Source organism: Ranitomeya variabilis, chromosome 2 (genome assembly GCF_051348905.1).
Source record: "Ranitomeya variabilis isolate aRanVar5 chromosome 2, aRanVar5.hap1, whole genome shotgun sequence".
In the NCBI taxonomy this organism is placed as follows: Eukaryota; Metazoa; Chordata; class Amphibia; order Anura; family Dendrobatidae; genus Ranitomeya; species Ranitomeya variabilis.
The window spans coordinates 345,062,481-345,088,759 of NC_135233.1; the positions used below are offsets into that span (position 1 = coordinate 345,062,481).

General features: G+C 44.8%; 2 protein-coding genes across 5 annotated transcripts; both read left to right on the top strand.

Moving 5' to 3' along the window:
• The first annotated feature begins 5,995 nt into the window (after window positions 1-5,995).
• LOC143803741 (olfactory receptor 8D1-like) lies at window positions 5,996-7,008 on the top strand. The gene has a single exon (XM_077281515.1). It carries the CDS (start codon window positions 6,073-6,075, stop codon window positions 7,006-7,008), a length of 936 nt encoding a protein of 311 aa, XP_077137630.1. The 5' UTR covers window positions 5,996-6,072.
• Window positions 7,009-11,284: 4,276 nt separating this feature from the next.
• LOC143805784 (uncharacterized) lies at window positions 11,285-20,672 on the top strand. 4 transcript variants are annotated; one of them, XM_077285447.1, is made up of 8 exons: window positions 11,285-11,599; window positions 13,644-14,165; window positions 14,242-14,327; window positions 14,821-14,877; window positions 15,183-15,321; window positions 15,483-15,593; window positions 17,637-17,738; window positions 18,759-20,672. In XM_077285447.1, the coding sequence occupies exons 2-8, from the start codon at window positions 13,655-13,657 to the stop codon at window positions 19,520-19,522; spliced, it is 1,770 nt and encodes a 589-aa protein (XP_077141562.1). In that variant the 5' UTR covers window positions 11,285-11,599; window positions 13,644-13,654; the 3' UTR covers window positions 19,523-20,672. The 4 variants fall into 4 exon arrangements, with proteins under 4 accessions (XP_077141562.1, XP_077141563.1, XP_077141561.1 ...); XM_077285448.1 differs by having other exon boundaries at window positions 11,285-11,587; XM_077285446.1 differs by lacking the exon at window positions 11,285-11,599 and adding an exon at window positions 11,606-11,755.
• The last annotated feature ends 5,607 nt before the right edge of the window (window positions 20,673-26,279 follow it).

Here is a 26,279-nt window from a genome sequence, read left to right on the forward strand (position 1 = left end):
GGGCTGTGCAATATACTACGTGGGCTGTGCAATATACTACGTGAGCCGTGCAATATAATAGGTGTGCTGTGCAATATACTACGTGGGCTGTGCAATATACTACGTGGGCTGTGCAAAATACTGCTTGGGCTGTGCTATATACTACGTGGGCTGTGCAATATACTGCGTGGGCTGTGCTATATACTACGTGAGCTGTGTTATATGCTACGTGGGCTGTTATAAACTACGTGGCTGTGTTATATGCTATGTGGGCTGTTATACACTCTGTGGGCTTTGCTATATACTACGTGGCTGTGCTATATACTCCGTGGGCTGTGTTATATACTCCGTGGGCTGTGTTATATACTCCGTGGGCTGTGCTATATACTACGTGGCTGTGCTATATACTACGTGGCTGTGCTATATACTACGTGGCTGTGCAATATACTACGTGGCTGTGCTATATACTACGTGGCTGTGCAATATACTACGTGGCTGTGCTATTTGCTGCGTGGGCTGTTATATACTACGTGGCTGTGCTATATACTATGTGGCTGTGCTATATACTATGTGGCTGTGCAATATACTACGTGGCTGTGCTGTTTACTACGTGGGCTGTTATATACTACATAGCCAGCCACGAACAATCAGCGACAGGCACAGTCCGGCTCCTGTGTATTCAATGTATTATTCTAAAATCTTCCTAAATAAACTACATACATATTCTAGAATACCCGATGCGTTAGAATCGGGCTACCATCTATACAGTATATATATATATATATATATATATATATATATATATATATATATATATAATGATTACTATTTGTTTCTAATTAAACGTGAGGAAAAAAAATGGATTTGTGCGTCCTGAGACTTTCTCCCAAGAGTCTTGGTTCCTTCCCCGGTATAAATGCTCCTCATAGATATACATATATTTATATGGCCTTGCAGCATGGATTTTCCATATGGCGCCAATGATGCATTATAACTGTCAGTAACTTCCACCATCAGCCATTTCATACAGAGATACAAGCTGTCCATTTCTCAGGTCTATATTTTCTCATCACGGTCTGTTTCCCCTGGCTGTGTATTGAGCACAGTAATGTAACTCTTTAGGCCATAATGACACAACAAGCTGCTCTCATATACTGAATAATCTGATCCAGGAAACAGAAACCTCCTATAAATGTAAGTAAATGTCTAATTCCGCCAGCGAGCTCATCCTGACAGCGAGTTTGTACGTTTTTTTTTTTCTGAACTCCCGCGTGCTGATTTATGACCATGTCAAAGTTCAGCTAATATTTTATGAGGTCTGTAGCCATAAATTAGCTGATAGCAGTTCCGAAAAAGACAGATAAAAGAGTTTGGCTATGTGCACTAGACTCTTTACGACGCTGGTGGATCCTCTGAGGTTTTCCTAGGCGAAACCTAAAGAGACTTCGCTGTCAATTTTTGCAGTGGCTGCCTCACCGGCCTCTTTTTTTTTTCCTCTGTGCTTTTGCCTAAACTGGCGAGTGGCTTCCTAGTGGAGCTACCCAAGGATTGACCATGACTCTTATTTAGACCGCTTCATAGTTTCCCAATTCTGATGCAGTTAACCCATTATCTACCCATGTCCTTTTTTTGGGATACCTAATCTTTAGCTTCTATAATGAAAATTGCTAATTTGGCAAGTAATGGGTTAAGAGGTAAGAAAGACGGAATATGTGCACATTGCTGTACATTTTGCTTATTTTCGATGGCAGTTTTGCAATGCGCTTTTAGGCAACTTGCAGGCAGAATCCACCTGAAAAAGACACTGTGTGCATATCCCCTTACCATCTCCCAGATAGACCGAGCTCACTGATGGATCCTCAGCAAATCTCATTCAGCAGCCAGCACTGTGCAGAGATACAAGGAGCCTGTAAAACCCAATGGTGCAAAAAATGTTATGAAAATTGCTATCATTATTTTTGGCCCATAATGGATACAGTAACTAAAAAAAATGCCTTTAAAGATGTCCTGGTGTCCATATTCCGTTAATGGAGAACTTCCTTGGCCCTGAACACAATAAGGCATCAATCAGATGTCCGTGTGATTCACGAATAGAATATTTGCCCATTTTAGTCTATGTGGCTGTTGAAGATATGCGCACTTATGTTTCAGCTCTGCCCACAGTAGGGCAAAGTGCAGATGCGAGATTCCACCCAGCAATTTTAATGACACAGGAGGCATCATACACATGAATCAAAAAAGGAGGAAGACGAGCAGCAGCCGGGAGAAGGGATGGACAGGCCAAAAAGGACACCTATCGGACTGGCAGGATTACCATACAGCGCAGGAGAGCTTCAAAAGATTTTTGGGGTGGTCTACAGGGGAAGTCATTGGTTTGTATAACTAGTTATGGAGTGCAGCACAGGCACTGAATAAGGTGAAAGTTTTAGTTGAGATATGACAAAACTAGTGACAGGTTCCCTTTAAAGTCTATAGGTGCATGGAAAACATCCGGCTGCACTCGGATGACATCTGAGTGCAGTCCAATTTCCGCTGACTCACAGAATGGAGAAATGTTGTTCTCCACCTGTTCCTCAGTGTGCTCCGATTCTATCATTCAGATCACACTATTCTGACACTCTGAGCAAACTCGGATTGACCCGATTCTTTCAGATAATAGAATCTATTGTCGTGTAACCTTGGCCTAACGCTTGAACACTGACCTATACATCGCTACCGGTTGCCCTCCTAAAAAGCTGCTATCAGGTTGTCTTTAAGTTGTTCATATCATAAACTTTCTACCAAGACCCCCATGTATCCTACGATGGAAGGTGCCATAGTGCTGCCTTCATATAATTGTGCCCCTGGCCATCAGTTGTGCACAGAGCTGCAGCACGGCTCCATTCACTTGCATAGAGCCCTGCTGCAGTTTCCTGGACAGTCATGCATTCTTCATAGGCAAAAGGCAGTGGGATGGCTAATGCTGGAGATCTTTTCTCATTGCTTTACATATGCAGGGGCAAGATAATTGTGTGAAAGTACACAGTCCTTTAGCATGTCTCCCATAAGTTCCACCTCATATTACCCAAATTAACATTAGCCATCGAGCTAACAAACAGTATTTATCACATTTTCCCAATAAATACCTGCTATATTTCCCCACACATAGAATCCTAGAATGTTAGAGTTGTAAGGGACCTCCAGGGTCATTGTGTCCAACCCCCCGCTCAATACAGGATCCACTAAACCATCTCCGACAAATGTCTGTCCAGCCTCTGTTTGAAGACTTCCATTGAAGGAGAACTCACCACCTCTCGCGGCAGCCTGTTCCACTCATTGATCACCCTCACTGTCAAAAAGTTTTATAGCCTTATACAGAATAGCCTTAGCGCCATCATTGGCATGAACCACATTGCCCACCACTAATGTCCCAAGCAGCTGCTCCTAAAATGCACAAAGTTACAGGTTAAGCAGTCACCAAAGAGCACTCAACATTACGCTCTGCCATTGACTTCAAGAGCAAATGGAGCAACCATTAATTCTCCATGTCAGCTACATATCTGACCAAGCCGAGGGCTCTCTGATGTGTTACTCCTTTGGAAAGGGGCTAGTCCTCTACACAGGTGCCTGGTCCTAGATCTGTCCACATGGCACCTTTCTAGGATGTCACCTTTTCAACTAGTCCGTTCATCAAAGTTTTTGTTCTGCAGAAGAAGTGTGATTTTTAGGAGCGACACCATCTCATTCACGAAGCTACAGTCATATATTTCCTTGCTCTTGATTGCAGTCTTTATTGCCAACCTTCAAGCAGCCTCCAGAAACAAGGTCACCATAAGGAATGCTTTTGCAGAAAATAATAGATCACATTCCATGGCTGAACGTCTGTATGTGTAGCGCCCCCACTGCCGTAGGGCCGAGGGGTACCCGGTACCGGGCCTCTGAGTCTCTGCTCTGGGGTTGTCACGGTGGCTAGGCCCGGTCCGTGACCCTGCCGAGGGGCATACAGTGATAGATATGATGGATGATGGTAGTGGTGGTGGTGGTGCGGTGCAGTAAATAACGAGGACACCAGGTTGCAGTCTCTTTACCTCTTTACTGAAGGTCTCTGGGTCCTCAATCCGGAATACGGTTAACCAGGCTGCGCAAGTCCGGCCGGTCCAATGGCACCTCCAGAGTTCTCTTTACAGGTGGAAATCTGTGCCTTCCTGCTTGCGCTAGGTGTTGCGGTCCTTCCCTGCTGTGCTTACGGAAAGTCCCCACAACTGTTGTGTCTGTTTCTTAAGTTCCCTCACAACTCGATTAGATGATGTCCTGCTAATCTTCCGTCCCTCCCTGATGTTACGGTTAGGACGGCACCCGTATGACGGGTAGGCTCGGAGCTCTTCCGGGACCCTAGAGTCGCCCCTCTCCACAAGTTGCCCCCTATGTCTTCGTAGGTGATTTAGGTGAGACAGCCCGCCTATGACTGACTGTCCTGCCGTTGGTTTGAAGTATTGCTTGGAGCTAGATATATGAATACTTCCTCGGCGTTCCGGCCGCCGGTTGTGCGCCTCAGTAGGATGTTGCCTCGGTCTCACAGCACGACTCCTACTGGTATTCTCCTTGTTGCTTTGATCTCGTTTCTCACTCAGCACAATCTATCTCGCTTCCAGTCCCTCCTTGGGCACCGCCACTATGCTGAGCAGGCACGGTCGTGTTACGTTCGCTCAAGTTGCCAGGCCTCTGTCAGGATCCCACCCCCGACAGGGGCCCTACCGAATCTTCTCCCACAACACCCTCTGCCACAAGGTGTTGCCTGGTTCCAACCCAGTCAGCTTTCTGTTCTAACTTCCTGCCTGACCCCCAGTTTTACCAGTATGTGAGGAGTGGCCTAATGAATAGAACCCTTAGCTCCCCCTGGAGGCCCGGCTGTGAAATGTATTGGTGTCTGTGATACCTGGTCAGATGAACTCCTTCAGTGCCATCAGACGTACCATAGCTCCCCTTAGTGGCGGAGCCACAGTACTGCAACGACCAGGACTCTGGGGCGCTGCATATGCAAGTCACCAGCCAGCAGCTCACCAGTGAATTACCGATCAGATTTTCTTTCCCACTGTCTAATAAAGTAATAGCTCTATGGACTAATTAGCTGTTTGCCCCTTAGAGCCTAAGTACTAAGTGAACACAACCAGGTTTCGATATCAATTCTGCATGCGCGGGGTCAATTTAAAGGGAACATGTCTCTAGATTTAATAAGCCCCGAATTATGGCCAGCATGAAATCCCTTGATTACAGAAAGCTATGATTTACCCTGAAACACTATGGCATTTAAAGAAAATATAGTTTTAAAAACAGGCAGTGGTTCAGGGGGAAGAGTCCACAGGATGGCTCCAGCTCTTCCCTATAATGGCAAAAGGGGAGAGACCTGTCAGTCATAAAAAATTCGGATGGGAAAAGCTCAATGCCAAAAGGAAGAGAACTGTCAGTCACACCGAGCTCGGACAGGAGAAGCTCGATGTCAAAAGGGAGAGACCTGTCAGTCCCACCAATCTCGGATTGGAGAAGCTTGAAGCCAAGAGGAGAAGAGGAGATTTACATCTGTTAGCCAGCATAAAGTACATGTGGGGGTTGCCTGGTTGCTAGGGAACCCCCACATGTACTTATGCTGGCTAACAGATGTAAATCATTCAGCTGCGGCAAGAAAAACTAAATCTCCGAGCACTAAAAAATACTTGGAGGACCCCCGAGCATGCTCGAGAAATCTCGAGTAACGAGTATATTCATTCATCACTAGAAGAGACCTGTCAGTCCTGCCGAGCTCGATGGCAAAAGGAAGAGAACTATCAGTCCCACTGAGATCGAACGGGAGAAGCTCAAAGCCAAAGGGGAGAGACTTGTCAGTCCCAATCAAATGGTCTGTACTTTCTTGAGATGTCCTTGTTTTTTACATGATTTTATTGTATTTTTTTAATGTAATCTAAATATCAATGTAAACTTTTATAATCCTAGATCTCTTCTCCCTCTGTGATATTGCTGTTGCAGATTTACGAATATCCATAGCCGACTGTCTAAAATTTGCATTACAAATTTATTTAAGTATTTTCTATTTTCAGATTTTATCGATCATTAGGACCAATGAATGCAGCAAATCATACAGTGTTGACCACTTTTTTCATTATTAAGGGCATTTCTGATGTCCCGACGCTTCAGGTGCCAATCTTCCTCTTGGTCCTTCTTATTTATCTTATTACTGTTGGTGGTAATATGACCATCCTCCTGCTGGTGTGCGCGGACCCTCAGCTCCATACTCCCATGTATTTCTTCTTGTGTAACCTTTCCATCTTGGACATCTCTTCCAGCACGGTCACTCTTCATAAGATCCTCGTTAGCTTTTTATCTGGTGACAAGACCGTTTCTGTCCTTTCATGTTTGGTTCAGATGTTCATCTTCACATCTCTGGTGTGCAATGAATTATTGATACTCACGGCCATGAGTTACGATCGCTATGTCGCCATCTGTAACCCGTTGCGCTATTCCACAGTCATGAACCGAGGCGTCTGCTCTACACTGGCCTTTGTTTGTTGGGTTTTGGGCTTTGTGGAATCTCTACCTCACGTTGTTCTAATATCCAGATTCACTTGTTTTAAATCTAATGAAATAAACCACTTCTTCTGTGACATTGTCCCTCTCGTGAAACTTTCCTGTAACGATACGTCTCTCTCTGACTTTTTGATGTTCATCTGCGGACTCTTCCTTTCCACCTTCCCCTTTGTCCTCACATTTATCCCTTACATCTTCATTATCCGTACCATAGTGAGCATCAGTTCCACTGTAGGGAAGCACAAAGCTTTCTACACGTGTTCTTCACACCTCACCGTGGTCATACTTCTGTATTTGACACTTGTCTGCCAGTATCTTAGACCGGTTTCAACGGACACTTTGGAATCCAACAAGCTTTTCTCCTTGTTCAACACGGCTGCCGTCCCCATGCTGAACCCACTGATCTACAGCCTGAAAAACAAAGATGTCAAATCCGCACTGAATCGCAGATGGGTACAAATGACCATATAACTGGATGATGATGATGACGATGAAGAGCAGGAAATGTAGACAATGTATGTCTACATCTCTGTGTGTTCTGCTGACATGGAAAAGACTAACAATGTACAGAGTACAAACACATTAATCAGGCTCTGGATCAGTAGCCAGATGAAAACTTGTTTTATTCCTAAAGTTCTATATTGTAAGGCATCATTTTCTACATAGAATGTATAACTTTTGTTTTATTTATCTATTTTTGCACCATAAAAACAAAGTTTTATGAGGACTTCTTACTGAGCCTTAAAAAAGTTATTTACACCCCGCAAACTTTTCCACATTTTTTTACGTTACACCCACAAACTTAAATGTATTTTATTGGGATTTTATTTTCTACTAACACTAAACAGCAAGTATTTGTAAAGTGTAAAGGAAATGATACATAGTATTCTAAATAATTGAAAAATATAAATCTGAAAATTATGACGTGCGTTTGTATTCAGTCAATATTTTGTAGGACTACCGTTCACTGCAATTGCTAATGCATGTTTTTAGTATGTCTCTTCCAAATTCGCACATCTAAAAGCTGACATTTTTTTCCCAACCTTCCATGCAAACTAGATCTAGTTCAGTGAAATTGAACGGATGTCATGTAGGGGGCACAGCTAACATGTGGAAGAAGGTGCTCTGATCAGATGAGACCAAAGTAGAACTTTTGTGACTAAATGCAAAACTCTATGTGTAACGAAAAAAACACCATCCCCACTGTCAAACGTGATGGCAGCATCATGCTGTGGGGAGGCTTTTTTTCAGCAGAGACAGGGAAGGTGGTCAGAGTTGATGTGAAGATGGGAAGCGCTAAATACGGGCAATCCTTCAGGACAACCTGTCAGAGACTGCAAAAGACTGGAGACTGGGCGTAGGTTCACCTTCTAGCAGGACAACTACCCTAACCATCCTGCCAGAGCTACATTGGATGGTTTAGAGCAAAGCATATTGATGTGTGTGAGTGGCTCATTCACAGCCTAGACCTAAATCCCATTGAGAATCTGAGAAGACTTGAAAATTTCTGCTCACAGACGTCTCCATCCAATCTCACTGAGCAAAGAAGGGGCAAAAATGTCAGCTTCTAGATGTAAAAAGCTGGTAGAGACAAACCCCAAAAGACTTGACAAGTATTAACTCGGGAGGTGGGGGCTGAATACAAATGCACGTCACAATGTTCAGCTCTATATTTTTTAAATATTTAGAAAACCATGTATAATTTCCTTTACACTTCACATATACTTGTTACTTTGTGCTGGTAAACATAAAATCCCAATAAAATAAGTTTAAGTTTGTAGGTGTAACGTGGGAAAATTACACGGGGAATAAATACTTTTTCAAGACACTGTATTTGCATCCACAATGAAGTATACATAACGTTATTTTTGTGCAAAAAGAAGTATAAGTTTTATTGCTTGGAATTTTTCCCCTATAAGTTTATTGAATTTTTTATATATTTGTTTTTAGTCCCAATATAGAACTTAAAAAGTAACTCTAATTTTATTTTTTTATATCTTAAATCAATATTTCACCTGAAAATAAGCAGCTGTGTACTGTACGGGTGCTTCTCACAAAATTAGAATATCATAAAAAAGTAAATTTATTTCAGTTCTTCAATACAAAAAGTGAAACTCATATATTATATAGAGTCATTACAGACAGAGTGATCTATTTCACGTGTTTATTTCTGTTAATGTTGATGATTATGGCTTATAGCCAATGAAAACCCAAAAGTCATTATCTCAGTAAATTAGAATACTTTATAACACCAGCTTGAAAAAATGATTTTAAAATCCGAAATGTTGGCCTACTGAAATGTATATTCAGTAAATGCACTCAATACTTGGTCGGGGCTCCTTTTCCATCAATTACTGCATCAATGCGGCGGGGCATGGAGGCGATCAGCCTGTGGCACTGCTGAGGTGTTATGGAAGCCCAGGTTGCTTTGATAGCAGCCTTCAGCTCATCTGCATTGTTGGGTCCATAAAAAGTTGTGGAATTGCATTTGTTTTTGCAATTTCATCACACTTGGAATTTTTTTTGTGATTTTTGAGTACATGATATGGTAAAACCAATGGTGTCATTCAAAAGTACAACTTGTCCTGCAAAAAACAAGCCCTCACATGGCCACATTGATGGAAAAATAAAAAAGTTGGAAGAAGGGGAGCGAAAAATAGAAACGCAAAAATGAAAAAGGGTCCGGGGTGAAGGGGTTAATAGTATGAGAACACCCCAAATCTCCTTTTGGGGGAGAGTATAGACACACATGCATTATTTTGGATCAGTTTGCTATTCTAATTAGAAATATCCCTGGATAGAAATATCATGCTAAACAATAGATCTTTATACATCTGCTCTTCTCCCTAATGACAGAACAGTAATTATATTGCATATCACACAACGTTGATATTTTATTATTATTTATTGTTAATTGGCCTCTTTGCAACAAAACAATTTTCTGTGAAGAACAACAAACTTTGGTCCCATAGAGGATACAATAATGAGTCCGTGGAGCAGCGGTCCCAGCTGGCAGCCCCCCGGTCTCAGCTGGCAGCCCCCCGGTCCCTGTGATCCGTCAGCAAGACGTCCTTCTATGCCGACCTCGTAACCTGAGGATTCATCTTCCTATTGCAGACCCCGTTAGTGTGCATTCACACGTGGCACATTTTTCCCACCATAAAATTTGGTTGATGAAAATTTGCCACAAAATCTGCACGTCTTGAAAGCAGATTGTGCCTCCTTTATTTTAGACAATGCGCACCCGGCGAGTGTTTCAGGAGGATGACGCTTCCGGATACATCAGCCTCTTTTGTCCTGAATTGTCGTGTTTGGTTCTTTTCGGTCAATTTTTTTTTTTAGCATTTATTAAGCACTTTTCCGGCAGGTTACGGATCAAATCCACCTAAAAACGAGATTGTGCGCATGCACCCATATTATCCCCTAGAAACAATGTAACATACGGGCCTGTTCAGAGGCACCATATGGAGAGCTTGTATCTACAGCCTTGTGCCCTTATCCAGGTTCTGTGCTCCCCATTTATTATTATTATTTATTATTATAGCGCCATTTATTCCATTTATAGGGATTGTTCCACTAAATACATTTACCACCTATTGATAGGTAGTGAATGAATGATCACTAGGTGTCCGACCGCTGGGACTCCCCCCAATCACAATAATGGGGTTCCCAAAATCCTCTGTGTTAATCAAGCAGTGGTGAACATGCGAGACCGCGGCTCTATTCACTTCTATGGAACTATCAAAAATAGTCGTTTAACAAGTGCCGCAAAAGTGAATGGAGCGGCGGTCACTCCTGCACATTACTGCGCCATTCGCACAGCAGACTTGGGGACCCCCCATTATTGGGTTATATGGGGGTCCAGCACTCGGACCAGCGATCATATACTGATAACATAACCTGTGGATATGTCATGATATGTATGAATTCCCTAACAGAACAGTATAAAATGATTTCTTGCAGCTCCAGCAACAATACGATGACGGGGAAATGATGGCCTGTTTAAGACCACCAGAACTGTGATAATGATTCTCCAAAGAAGCCCAGAAGGGGGTCACTATTAGTGATGAGCGAAGAGCTCGGATAAGGCGTTATCTAAGCATGCTCTGGTGCTAACCGAATGTCTTCGGCATACTCGAATATGTTCTAGTTCCCACGGCTGCATGTCTCGCGGCTGTTCATGCACAGATGGCCTGTTTATTAGACAATCCCTGCATCTGTTGCGGTTGAACATCTGCAAGACATGCAGCCGCAGGGACATATTTTTCGAGCACGCCATAGACACTCTACTAGCACCCGAGTGTGATTACACCTTATCTGAGCACTTCGCTCATCACTATTAACTATGCAAAAAAAATTAAGAAAAAATAAATATGTACGGGTCTCAGAAAATGGTGACACAAAACACCTTTTTTAAAATTATTATATGTAGAATGAACGGGGTCATAAAAAAAAAAAAAACAAGCCCTATACGGCTATGGAAAAATAATAAAAGTTATGGAGTTGGGAAGGAAAAAGCTCAAATTTTACCTCGGCATTAAACGGTTAATGTTTCACAAAACAATATATAATTACAAACAATACTAATAATTGTATTTATATAGCGCCAACATATCCCGCAGCACCAAGAGGAGACATTAATCTCACTGTACATGGTTTATGGCACACTTGGCATTGCAGCTGCTGCCAGGACTACAAGTCTCAGCAGCCGCCCCATGACTTTCTGTGTGAGGAACCACCACCAGCTGCATCATCACAGGAAGTGTCATAACAGTCATCTATATACGAGAAGAACCAGAGAAGGCTTATTGGTAGAAGTGCTATGTTTCGTCACCAACACAGCGGCATTATGGTCACTGTAGTTCTCCTTCCATCTGTGAGTGAGTAAAAAATAGCAACATAAACTACATATCCCAGAAGTCTCTATTCTCTTCCCCGGACTGTCGTTAGAAGGTCAGCCAATGAGCGCAGAGAGATTATCATATCCCTCCGCCTTCCAGCACGGATCCCTCCGCCCATAAGCAGAGGCTGAGTCCTTGATTACAAAAAGGTAAGCTATAAGGTAAGTCTTGGGGAATGTTGTCACTTTGTGAAAATGCTGCAAATGGCAGTAAAGTGCGACTAGAACAGCACAGCAGCTGCGTGTTTACCGCACTCTGTGGAATGAGAGCACCAGAAGTTACCGGCGATATACAGAGAACTTGTCTGCACTGTGCCAGTAAGCAGGGGGCTGTGTGTGGTGCATGGACGCCCCATGACTAGTGCATTGGCTCTTGCTGTATACCCAGCACCATAGTGTGCGGTCTATATCTCCCTTTGAGGGGCAGGCTACACAGGAAGTATATTATGAAGCCAAGCCCCTGACAGAAAACTATGGCTGTTTGTATAGTGACACCCAGTCACAGGCATTTTGGCGACGTATGAATTTAACTTTTTCCCCCCTATACGTTGCCGGCTGCAAAATGAGGTAAAGGGGTCATCTGGTTTTGGAAAATCTCTTGTCTCCTGGCTGCAACTTGGTTTAGACTAGAAAACGGTGCTTTTCTCACCCTACCCAGGTCCAGCCCCGAGTCTCTGATGCTGCTCCCTGCGTCTTATTTCCTGCAGCACTGATGTCACACGGACGACGCTGCTGCTAATCGGTGGCTCGTGCCTCATCTGGGGCAGGCCCACTGAGCTCGATGATCGGCTGCAGCGTTGTCCGTTAGGTCTGCGAGCAATAAGACACCAAGACTTTTTTTTAAACAAGCTGCAGCCGAGGGACAGAGTTTTCTAAAAAATGGAAAACTCCTTTAAAAGGCGCAGTCAGATATAAATCGGAGTGCAGCACATGGACAGGCTGGCGCCTCTCCTGAACCCGAGCGTGTCAGCTTCATGTATTTCTATAAAGCTCTGGACGGGACAGCCGCCGATTACTCCGCACATTGCTGCCCGATTTATACCACCGTCTGACCTCTCTATGCTGACTTATGACCGCATCAAAGTTCTGCTCATCTTTGATATGGTTGCTGGTCATAAATCAGCGTAGAGGAGTTGAGAAAAAGACACATAAGGTTATGTCAGAAGGACAGAATAGTCAGTGCCCCACAGAGGCTGTACACAAATGGTACAAAACACTTAATAAATCCTAAAATACATGAGATTTCACCTCATTATTCCTCTGCTGATCTCATTCTGGCGCTTCTCGAATCCTTCGCTGGTCCTCTGTAATGGTGACCCATCTCTGCCAGTGCTAAAGTGCGGCTATAATACAGACACAAAAACGCCCCCATGTCTGAACCTGGCCTTGGGTGCACACCCAGCATAGAGCACTGTCATGTGGGAACTGTACCTCTCTAGAGTCCAGTGGTGACTGCTTTACACCACTACTGCCAACACTTTGCATCGTGCTTGGTGATGTAAGACACCTTGAAAAACAATTGTATTATGCTCCTGCTGCTGTTACTTTAATAGGCAGTTTTGACCTCTGTAAAATACTGATTTCTCTGACCAGTTTTAATAATCTCACCCCTTAAATCCCATGAAGTATAGCAGCTGCTAGGCAAAATGTGACTATTGCGTCTTTTAAGAGGTTGTCCGGTTTCATTAAAGTGGATCTGTCACCAGATTTGAAAATCCAAAATGTACACAATAGTAAATAAATCTTAGACCTAATGAGACTGGTATACTTACTTTGAAAATCCATGTCAGACTAGTTGTATAATTCTTATATTAAGGTGAGCATTTTGAGAGACAAGCCTATTTTAATATCAAGCCGAAAAACTTCTAAAAAGGATTATACAGCCGTTCTGACGTGGGTTTTAAAAAGTAAGTGGTCTTTGGTTTATTTTTTGGCTGCCTTGCCACACTTATTTTAATGAAATTGGACAAACCCTTCAGTTCTTCTTTGATCTTCCTTAGGCCAGTTTCACGTGTCTTTGCGCAAATTGGAAAACCCACATGACCGCCACGTCCCATGATCTGAGATTATTGACTTATAGGTACATATGAGGCAGTAGGAGACCTAGTGGTCTGAGCGGAGGCCGGAACCGACCGTGTGAGACCGACCATATGTATATGATGCCGTAAAGCCTTTCTTTTTAAATTATGACCTCTCTTCTGTCCAGGGAAAACAACCATGACAAAGTGTATCGTGAAGACCTGTCACAGTGATTCTGCCTGTGACACCGGTATCGCATTTCATGGCTTCCCAAGCTCCATCCAGATGATTAGACTTTGGCTCCAGCAGACGGGTATCGCGTTCGTTGACCTAGAAGCGTTCGCGAAGAATGTTCTGCAGTCTAACAGGACTGGGCTTTATCAAATCTGTTCCAAACATTTCTCACCAAAAAGTTACTTCTTCAACGGCTCAAAAATGGTTCTGAAACCAGACGCCGTCCCAATGGTTTTTCAAGATGTGCCAAAACTCTCGGATGTGCAGGAGGTCTCCAAGGCTCCGTCCTGCACAAAAGCCCAAATAGAAAACCTTCCACATGCGAGTTCTTCCCTTCCACAAGCCTTTGTCCCACAGATGGGACCGACCTTCCAGGGGAACCCAGAAATGGCCGAATCCGGGAATATGAAACATGATGTGACGCTGACTGTCAAACCGATGGTGGACAAGTCAATTGGCACAGATCCACACTGTGGTAAGGAGGAGGCGCGTGCACGCTGGTCCTAATACTTGACCAAAAACTGGTCACGATTATGTTTTATTATCTCTAGATTTTGTTGAAAACAAGAACGAGAAGATAATGAACAAAAGACTCTTGAAGCTAGCAATGGAAATAATCTCCTTGCTGACTGGAGAGGTGAGTGCTGGAGACAGGTGTAATCTACTCTTATAGACCCCTGCTATAAATGCACTACTGGAATAAAATACCATAAAATCCAGAGGTGTGTGCTGCATTTCAAATCTTCTGGCACACACACAAACAATGTAAAAATACAGAACATTATGAATTAGTTTTTGACTAAATAAGGGTCCATGAACACGCCATTGCACTCATGCACTGTTTGGCGGAACGTTGTCTCTTCTTGCTGCAGACACTCCATGTGGCATACCATAAAATGAGAAAGCAACCACTGCTGCGTGTTTATGAATAATGCTGCTGTGCACTTCCGAATAACTCTGCTGCTGCACGCTTCCGAAGAATGTTGCTGCTGCTTTGCGCTTCCAAAGAACGTTGCTGCTGCTGCGCGCTTCCGAAGAACATTTCTGTGTGCTTCCACAGTACCGTATTTTACGACTATGATGCAAATCTATTCTTTTCTATTAAACCATCTCCACTTCTTCTCCTGTAGGAGTACATGATGATAAAAAAGAACTGTTCTCCACCCAGCAGCCCCAAAAATGATGAGGTGAGTGCTACCGACAATCCGCTATTTATTTCTCTTAAACACATAGGTTGGAAAGTGTTTGTCATCCAGAGAAAAGTTGGCACAAATGGGGGATTTTGACAATTTGAGTCCATGGTTGGTAATGCTACATGATGCCCAGTGTGACTTGTGTGCGGAATATGTGATCTGTCAGATTGGAATTTGAAGCTACATGTGTAGGGAATATCTAGAATGATCCCTTCAATACTAGCACCCAGATGAGCCGATTCTGTTGGCACTGCAGACTTTAGCAAGCACAACATCCATTGTTTTTTTTCCCATTTCAGGTTCCTATAAAATGTGGTGATGTCTCCGTCTATTTTACTATGGAGGAGTGGGACTATATAGAAGAGCACAGAGACCTGTACCAGAAGGTGGTGATGGAGAACCATCAGAGATCCAGTACTCCTCCGCTAGAAGAACCAGGTAAGACTTGGCCAAACTTCTAAAAGTTCGGGCATTTAGTCATCTAATCTGCAATAATGGAAAAGTATAAAAGGGATAGCTGATCAATTATACAAAACAGGGAAGATATATATTCCATTTGGTATAATTGATCAGATATATATATATTTTTTTTTCATCAGAGATTTTTACTGAAGATGTAAAGGCTGTGGTGGTCACTGAGGAAGAAGAAGACGACACTGAAAGCAGAGCTGAAATCGAACGGGTGGATGTCTCAACAGATGTCTACGCAGGTGAGTAATATTGCTGTATATACTTGCCAGTTTACGATAATCTTACACTGGCCTATCCCTACCTGGCTATGCAATTTTTCATTTTTGCTCTTTTTTTTTTTTTTTTTTTTTTTTTTCAGCATAGCCATACTAGGGTTTCTTTTTTTTTTTGCAGTTCTTGTTGCAGTTTTGAATGATACCATTCATTCACACACCATATAATATTCTCAAAAACAGGACAAAAAATTCCAATTGTGGGGAAATGTTGATGCCAAACTTGTATATATATTTTTTATTCTATTTTAGTGGCTAATAAAAACCCAGAACTTAATAAAAAAAAAAAAAAAAAAAAAAAAGAAAAAATGTGATTAATTTGTGATGCCATTTTGTGAGCCAATAACCTTCCAAGATCTTCGGTCGGTACCCTGGGCGGTGTGTTTCAGTGCTCTTAGGTAAATAATCATTCCAAGTAATATCAATCACAATTAACCAGAGCACATGCATCGTTGCATCTCAAGTTAATAAGAAATCAAAAGTCATGAAAATATGTGAATATAACAGGAAACCAAAGAAAGATGGAACACTTGAGATTAGTGTTGAGCGATACCGTCCGATACTTGAAAGTATCAGTATCGGCCGATACCGGCAAAGTATCGGATCTAATCCGATACCGATACCCGATACCAATACAAGTCAATGGGACTCAAGTATCGGACGGTATCCCTGATGGTTCCCAGGGTCTGAAGGAGAGGAAACTCTCCTTCAGGCCCTGGGATCCATATTAATGTGTAAAATAAAGAATTAAAATAAAAAATATTGCTATACTCACCTCTCCGACGCAGCCTGGACCTCACCGAGGGAACCGGCAGCGTTGTTTGCTTAAAATGCGCGCGTTTCCTGCCTCCCGTGACGTCACGGCTTGTGATTGGTCGCGTCGCCCATGTGACCGCGACGCGACCAATCACAAGCCGGAACGTAATTTTAAAATCCTGAATGCCTAGAATTAAGCTTCCAGGACCTCAAAATTACGTCACGGCTTGCTGTGATTGGTCGCGTCGCGGCCACATGGGCGGCACGCGACCAATCAGAAGCCGTGACGTCGCGGGAGGCAGGAAACGCGCGCATTTTAAGCAAACAACGCTGCCGGTTCCCTCGGTGAGGTCCAGGCTGCGTCGGAGAGGTGAGTATAGCAATATTTTTTATTTTAATTCTTTACTTTACACATTAATGTTGTATTTTACACATTAATGTTGTTTCGATACCGATACCCGATACCACAAAAGTATCGGAATTCCGATACCCGCAAGTATCGGCCGATACCCGATACTTGCGGTATCGGAATGCTCAACACATCTCAAGTTGAGATGCAACACAAGTGCCATGGTGAATAATCATTGCAGTTTTCGGAGATCCGCAATTTTTTTCCTTGATTGATCTTGGTGCAGCTTGTTTTTTGCGTAGTGAGTAGTGAATGTGCTTGGATAAGGTGATATCTTAGCATGCTTGGGTGCTAAGCGAGTGTCTTCGGCGTGCTCAAATACTACTGTATGTTTGAATCTTCGCTGTTGCATGTCTCGCGGTTGTTCACATGCAGGGATTGCCTAACAGCCACGAGACATGCAGCCGCTGGGAGTCAAACATATTTTTCGAGCACACAGAAGACACTCGGTTAGCACCCGAGCATGCTCAGATAATACCTTATCCCAGCATGTTTGCTCATCACTAGTAGTGAGCTGTAGTCTTTGACATGTTTTCATTGCCTTATGTTTTATTGGGGGAGAGAGTTGGAGTGACCAAAAAATGACAATTACGGCTTTTTTTTCTTTTCACTTTAAAGCATTTGCCATAATGGTTAATTCATAATAAATAAATCGGTCTATCTTTTTTTTCTTCTACCTTTTGGTCTAAAAACAGAAAGATGGGGGGAGGGGGAAGGCACCAAAAACGTTAATATTACAGTAGTGGCCAAACAGCAGCGGTGTGTGGACAGGGCTCAGCCTGTGTCTGGTAAGCGAGCATTTCTAGGTCCTGTTGGCTCATTCTCTGGTTTGTTGCTTTATATAGGCGAGTTCAGCACAGACTCGTTACCGGTTGATCAAGCAATAGAGGAGACATATGTGTTAAATGCATGGGAAACCTCCGTTGTCCATGAAGCCTCCTGCACAGGTAAACCATTAAAGTATCGTGTAAACTCCGTAAATACTCATTGTACTTTGCCCGGGCGCTGCATAAATTCACATTCTGAGGACTGATAATCTCCACCGTAGGTCAATTTCTTTTGCAGACTTTTTTATGCAGTATGTCCTCAGCAGTGTTGCTACCACTATACGCTGTGAAAAATGTGATCATTCCCTGAAAGTGGCTCATCAGCATCACTTCCCATCCATATATGTATATGTCCTTATGAAACGCTAGTGTATCAGACCATGTGCTGTCTGTGTACATTACCGACCACACACAACCATATTATAGCCAGTCCACAATGCATGCAATGTGTAGCCAGCTCCAGTATAAGTCCGCAGTGTGGACACATCTGGCCCAATTACCATTATGGCCACATCCATCATGCAGATTGGGAGGGTATTACTTGCATCCCGGAAGTTTAATCCACTAGATACAGCGATTTCTATTGGCTAAACAGAGGAAGGGGGTTATCGCTGTCAGCCCTTTGGCCGTACTGTTATCAAATTGCAGGGGATGCTGAAGTTGTCATGGCACCTGGGGGCCTAACAATGGGACCCATAGCTGCCAAATCCGAACCCAAAAATTGTACTACTGAAAATACAACATATCGTGGAAAATAAAATAAAAAGAAAACACACTACGTTTGCGTTAACCCCTTCATCCCCGGGCCATCTTTCATTTTCGCTCCCCTTCTTCCAGAGCCATAACTTTTTTTTATTTTTCCATCAATATGGTCGTGTGAGCAGGGGCGGACATATCATTGGTGTAACCTTTGCTGCCGCACGGGGCCCAAGATGTGAGGGGGCCCATTTAAACCTCTAAAGCAGGTGCAATTTTGCATTTTTAGGAGATCTTGAGCTGCTGTTGTAAAGGGGTTAACTGAAAAATTAAATAACTATAACTCTTGGACCCTTCTAGGACTCTAAACATCTGTGTCCTAGAAGGGTTAGAATAAAGTCATGTTAAGCATTATTTTTATATTCTGTCTTGTGCTCTTTACAGAGGAAGATCTGCAAGAAGACTCCTTCACGTTGTCTTCATCATCTAGTAACATAGCAAAACATCACGCAACTTTGTTTCACGGCTCTCAGATGGAGGACAGCGGAGAGAATTTTCCGATTGCATCCCCGAGGCATGCTATGGACAGCCTGGCATACATGTCTACATCGGAGCAATGTCAAGAGCAGGCATGGACGGCCTACAGTAGATATGCTGGCGACGCCAATTTCACACCAGTAGAACATCCGCATATTAAAGAAGAAACCAACGAATATAACTACATGTACGATGAAGAACCGGCGTACGACGACCATAATCCTGGACGTGTTTGTGAGGAGCCAAGTCAGTTGTTTGAGACCATGAACAACCTTCTCATCCACCAGATGACACACGGCCACTCGTCTTTAGTAGATAAGCCGTATGCTTGCAGCCACTGCGACAAGCGATTTGCCAAAAGATCTCACTTGGGAATGCATCTTAAGACTCATACGGGAGAAAAGCCGTACGCCTGCCCTGACTGCGGGAAGAGATTTAGTCGGAGATCAAATATGGCCACACATTACAGAACGCACACAGGGGAGAAGCCATTCGCTTGTCCCAAATGCGGTAAACGCTTCACCCAGAGTTCACACATGGTGACACATCAAAGGACACACTCCGCAGATAAGCTCTTCACGTGTCCCGAGTGTAAGAAATGCTTTACAAAGTGGTCGTACCTAAACTTCCACCTTCGAACTCATGGAATAGAGAAACTGAGCGTACCTTGATTGTGCAACCACTTGCTGAGCGAAGATCTGTCATATCTACTGCTGTGAAGACCTTGAGACTAACTTACCCTGAAGTGCTACGGTGGCTGTACACACGTGGTGCGTTACGTGGCAGAAAGAGCTGGTGGGAAATCAAGTTATCTTCCTCCTTATGGACCTTAGGATGATGGTGCAAGGATTGACATGCCAAAAAAACTGGGGTCCCTTTAGATATCACAAGTAGTGATGATTGAACATGCTTGGGTGCTAACAGTGTCTTCAGCTTGCTCAAAAAAAATGTTCGAGTCACCGCGGCTGTTCGACAGCAGCAACACATGCAGGGATTGCCTGTTTCTTTATAAATAGGTATTGTCAGGTAGGGCTTCTAAATACAAGCAATTTACTGCTTATAAAAATTTTCAGCTGTTTTTGAGAGATTAACACTGTTTACAACATGTTACCCTGGAGACCGACCACCACTGCTATACAGCAAAATATGAGCTGTACTTAAAAGCTTGTTTATATGGAGCTTGTAAGCCCTGTTTTGAAGCTGCCCAGGATAGCTGGAAGGTGCAATTACCTCCGAATACCACCCAGTTTCAGCGCAGTGCTTATTAGCTGTAAAGCAGCTGTGGTCGGTTTCCTAGGCAACAAGTTATAAACAAGTGGCTGCAAATTTTAATAAGCCGCAAATTGTAAAAGTGTATTTACAAGACTTATCCACAATTATCCATCTGTGAAGATGGGAATAACCCTTTAATACAATTATCGACCGTGGTCTTGTTTATTTATTGTTATGTTTTTGTTTTATTGTATAATACAGGATGCCCCTTACTCATCTATGATGACCATCCAGTGAAAGAAACTAGACTCTCATCATCCTCCACTAATTGGTGATATAGCAGTATTTTCCAAAAGGCAGAAATGGCGTTTCCATACACGAGTAGAGTTTTTGAATATGGTAACTTTTCCGTAACGTCATGCACAATGTCAGAATTATAAAACGAAGAAACGTGCGCCCTCTCCCCAATTCAGAGCAGCCATAATAGCCATGGTACTGAATATTCTCCTTTTTCTTTACTTCCTTTGTATATAGCGTCGGTGTTTGCTTTTACGTTCTTAACAAAATCAAATGTCGGAGAACGTCACATGATAAAATCATTAAACTTTTTTCATTCAGTCTCATTAACAAAAAAAAGTAGAAATCAACAGTCAAGTGAGACATTTGCGGTAAGGACGGTGAGGCTTCATTACATGACTGTGGGTACTGTCACAAAACCTGTAATCAGTGGCTGTCACCACTAGGGTGTGTTCTGGCCCGTTGAGTGGTCCCATCGGAGCTTCCCTTCAGACCCCCCACAAAACTGGATTCGGACGTATGCGCCGTCGGGGCCATAGACTATAATGGTGCTCTGAGTGAACGTGCCTTCCGACGTGCATTATTTTTGAGCATGTACGCCTACTGGAGGCAGACACTCAAATATCTGGTCGTTCACGTCCAGTAGGTGTATACCCTAGAAAATTATGCACATCAGACACACGCTCGCTCTGTCAGCACCGTTAGTTTATGGGCCTGTCAACACATACTTCCAAATCCCATTTTGCAAGGGTTCAGACCTAAGCCTCGACGGGACCACAGAACGGGTGCCGGAACCCAATGTGAAAGTAGCCTAATAGGGGACTCAAAGTCGTCACTATAAAAACTGCATACATTATTGAATCAATTTCTTGGACCTGATGAATAATTTCTGGAGTCATTACTTAAAAAAAATATACTGTTCAGAATGGAATGGCAGTATCAACTGTTTTTTTTTTTTTTACTTTATTTTGCTTTTTTGTAGCCAGACTGGGGGGATTATAATTTCACAATTCTACAACCATTCTGACATGGATTTTCAAAGTAAGTATGCCAGCATCATCAGGTATAAGATTTCTTTCATGCTGTATGCTGTTGGTATTGTGAAGTCTGCTGACAGATACCTTCCATGGGGTTTTCTTTGACTTTAACACATGACATCGCTGCTGCTTAAAGCGACTGTGTGCCCCATGGTATCCTCTTTGTTTGCACGGTGCAGTGCGATACATTGTGTACTGGTATTACTACTGGATGAGACAGCTGCAATACCAGGGACAGCCACTTCAAAGAGTGGCGCTATGCGATGCGTGGCATACATTAAGAGAACACCACAGCCCTTACCTCTAGATCTGTGGGGTTGTTGGGAGTTAGACCCCAAACATTCTAATATTGATGAACCATTTTAAACCGCAACTATCTTTTCTTTTTTTTTTTTTTAATCTAACATATCTTGCAGAGCGGTGGGGTTCGGGTCTTGAGACCCCCCACATATTGCTCAAAAAGCTGCTTTGAGATACACAGCTCATCTCGCAGAAGAGCATTTGTCAGAAAGCACTGGACGTCTAGTGCCTAGGATTGCAGACTGTGGGTAGTAAAAAAAAAATAAATTTTTTTTTGGGTCTCCTGTGTCCTCCAATGATGCCACCAAGACATTTTTTTTTTGTCTCCTGCTGCACTAAGGAGGGGGGTATTGGGTGGGTCATAGGCTCTGTTGGGACCAGGGTGTGGACACTGTCATCAGAGAGAAAGGAGTTCTGTACTCTGCATTACCAAGGTTGTGTAGTGCTGCTCCACCAAGCCATAAACTTAACACCTTGTTCACATGTAGCTTTTTTTTTTATGCGTTTCATCCATGTTTTCTGCAGGTGCCTTCACGAACACTCCATAACAACCTTCTCTGATCATTGCATCCTTGCTGTATCTTTTAGTGCCTGTTCCCCTTTATTTAATGCATTTCTGCTCCAAAATCCACATCAAAATCCATCTCAAATTCTCTTTCTGTTAACTAAAAACAATTGAGTAGGATTTTGAAGTGGGACCGCTCCCAAATTAGCTTTGAATATTCTCTACCTATTCATGTCAATGGGAAAGTCTGCTTTGCTGTTCAGTTTTGTTTAACATTTTTATTTTTTTTTCCCCGATGAGTTTTTGGAAAGCCTTGCTGCAAAAATAAAATAAAAAGGGACATACTGCTTCTTCGAGGTGAATTTCAATTGTAAAATCTGCGTTTAACAGTTTAAGCAAAGTGGATGTTTTTTTTTTTTTAAAAAGGACCAAGTACCTTCATCTTCTAGAACTTAAGTTGCCCTACATAGGACTGCTGGTCCATAGCGGGTACATTACCTGCTCAATCAAACCATTAGTATTTGGACTTACCTATAGATCCCAGTGGATCTAACATTCAGAGATGGAGCACAGCTTGGTCCCTTTTTCTAGGAGGGTCTGTCTGGTCCTTGTCTATGCACCCAGTCCCTCTGCCCACTGTCTATGCACCCGGTCCCTCTGCCCACTTTGTCTGTGCACCCGGTCCCTCTGCCCACTTTGTCTGTGCACCCGGTCCCTCTGCCCACTGTGTCTGTGCACCCGGTCCCTCTGCCCACTGTGTCTGTGCACCCGGTCCCTCTGCCCACTTTGTCTGTGCACCCGGTCCCTCTGCCCACTGTGTCTGTGCACCCGGTCCCTCTGCCCACTGTGTCTATGCACCCGGTCCCTCTGCCCACTTGAATACATTTTTGTTTTTGATAGTAATGTTTGTTCTGCTTAATGATGCTCAGACACATGTTCTCACCTGGCCATCAATGTCACAGACCATCCTTAATTTTGCATCGGTGGAATCCGAATTGCGGCAGATTTGGAATCAGTTGCTTTTATTATTACACAATTTTCTAATGTAGTAAAAGAATAGCAGTTGTTCTGTAGTAGCAGGCGCTAGACACTGACGGTGCTCTACATTGTCACTGCCAGAGCTGAGACTGGTGAATGATGGTAGTGGTGGGGCAGTGGTCAGGACCCCAGTGATCTGGGATTGATGACCTAGGTGATCAATATCTTGTGACTAGACATTCCTTAGAGCGGGTACACAGCCCTCTTCACTTCTGCACTAGCGCCTAAGAGGAATCCATATGATGGGTATCATGTATCTGTCCTTTAAAAGAAACCTTCCAAGTTTGACCAGATATTTTCAGGTTAATAGCGTTATGAAGGCGCCCGGCCACTGAAAGTGCGGAACATGGGAGAAAATGATCTTTATTTCTCACGGGAGTCACCAGCTTTGGCATGTAGGTGTGCACAGAGCATTTACAGTCACAGCAGTGCGAGCGGAGGCTGCAAGCATGTCCTTGCACTAAGAGCCTGCCCCCCATGTACCCCCTCTATCACACACAGCCTGCCCCCCTATGTACACCTCTATCACACACTACCTGCCCCCCTATGTACACCTGTATCACACACTGCCTGCTGTCCATGTACCCCTCTATCACACACTACCTGCCCCCCATGTACCCCTCTATCACACACAGCCTGTCCCACATGTACCCCTCTATTACACACACTGCCTGCCCCATGTACCCCTCTATCACACACACTGCCTGCCCCATGTACCCCTCTATCACACACACTGCCTGCCCCCCATGTACCCCTCTCACACACTGCCTGCCCCCCATGTACCCCTCTATCACACACTGCCTGCCCCCCATGTACCCCTCTATCACACACACTGCCTGCCCATGTACCCCTCTATCACACACACTGCCTGCCCCCATGTACCCCTCTATCACACACACTGCCTGCCCCCATGTACCCCTCTATCACACACTGCCTGCCCCCCATGTACCCCTCTATCACACACTGCCTGCCCCCATGTACCCCTCTCACACACTGCCTGCCCCCATGTACCCCTCTATCACACACTGCCTGCCCCCCATGTACCCCTCTATCACACACTGCCTGCCCCCCATGTACCCCTCTATCACACACTGCCTGCCCCCCATGTACCCCTCTATCACACACTGCCTGCCCCCATGTACCCCTCTATCACACACTGCCTGCCCCCCCACGTACCCCTCTATCACACACTGCCTGCCCCCCATGTACCCCTCTATCACACACACTGCCTGCCCCATGTACCCCTCTATCACACACTGCCTGCCCCCCATGTACCCCTCTATCACACACTGCCTGCCCCCCATGTACCCCTCTATCACACACTGCCTGCCCCCATGTACCCCTCTATCACACACTGCCTGCCCCCCATGTACCCCTCTATCACACACACTGCCTGCCCCCCATGTACCCCTCTATCACACACTGCCTGCCCCCCATGTACCCCTCTCACACACTGCCTGCCCCCATGTACCCCTCTATCACACACACTGCCTGCCCCCATGTACCCCTCTATAACACACTGCCTGCCCCCCATGTACCCCTCTATCACACACTGCCTGCCCCCATGTACCCCTCTATCACACACTGCCTGCCCCCATGTACCCCTCTATCACACACACACTGCCTGCCCCCCATGTACCCCTCTATCACACACTGCCTGCCCCCATGTACCCCTCTATCACACACACTGCCTGCCCCCCATGTACCCCTCTATCACACACACTGCCTGCCCCCATGTACCCCTCTATCACACACACTGCCTGCCCCCATGTACCCCTCTATCACACACACTGCCTGCCCCCCATGTACCCCTCTATTACACACACTGCCAGCCCATGTACCCCTCTATCACACACACTGCCTGCCCCCATGTACCCCTCTATCACACACACTGCCTGCCCCCCATGTACCCCTCTATTACACACACTGCCTGCCCCCATGTACCCCTCTATCACACACTGCCTGCCCCCATGTACCCCTCTATCACACACACTGCCTGCCCCCCATGTACCCCTCTATCACACACACTGCCTACCCCCCATGTACCCCTCTATCACACACTGCCTGCCCCCATGTACCCCTCTATCACACACTGCCTGCCCCCCATGTACCCCTCTATCACACACTGCCTGCCCCCCATGTACCCCTCTATCACACACACTGCCTGCCCCCCATGTACCCCTCTATTACACACACTGCCAGCCCCCCATGTACCCCTCTATCACACACTGCCTGCCCCCATGTACCCCTCTATCACACACACTGCCTGCCCCCCATGTACCCCTCTATTACACATTGCCTGCCCCCATGTACCCCTCTATCACACACTGCCTGCCCCCCATGTACCCCTCTCACACACACTGCCTGCCCCCATGTACCCCTCTATCACACACACTGCCTGCCCCCCATGTACCCCTCTATTACACACACTGCCTGCCCCCCATGTACCCCTCTATCACACACACTGCCTGCCCCCATGTACCCCTCTATCACACACACTGCCTGCCCCCATGTACCCCTCTATCACACACACTGCCTGCCCCCCATGTACCCCTCTATTACACATTGCCTGCCCCCATGTACCCCTCTATCACACACTGCCTGCCCCCCATGTACCCCTCTCACACACACTGCCTGCCCCCATGTACCCCTCTATCACACACACTGCCTGCCCCCATGTACCCCTCTATTACACACACTGCCAGCCCATGTACCCCTCTATCACACACACTGCCTGCCCCCATGTACCCCTCTATTACACACACTGCCTGCCCCCCATGTACCCCTCTATTACACACACTGCCTGCCCCCCATGTACCCCTCTATCACACACACTGCCTGCCCCCATGTACCCCTCTATCACACACACTGCCTGCCCCCATGTACCCCTCTATCACACACACTGCCTGCCCCCCATGTACCCCTCTATTACACATTGCCTGCCCCCATGTTCCCCTCTATCACACACTGCCTGCCCCCCATGTACCCCTCTCACACACACTGCCTGCCCCCATGTACCCCTCTATCACACACTGCCTG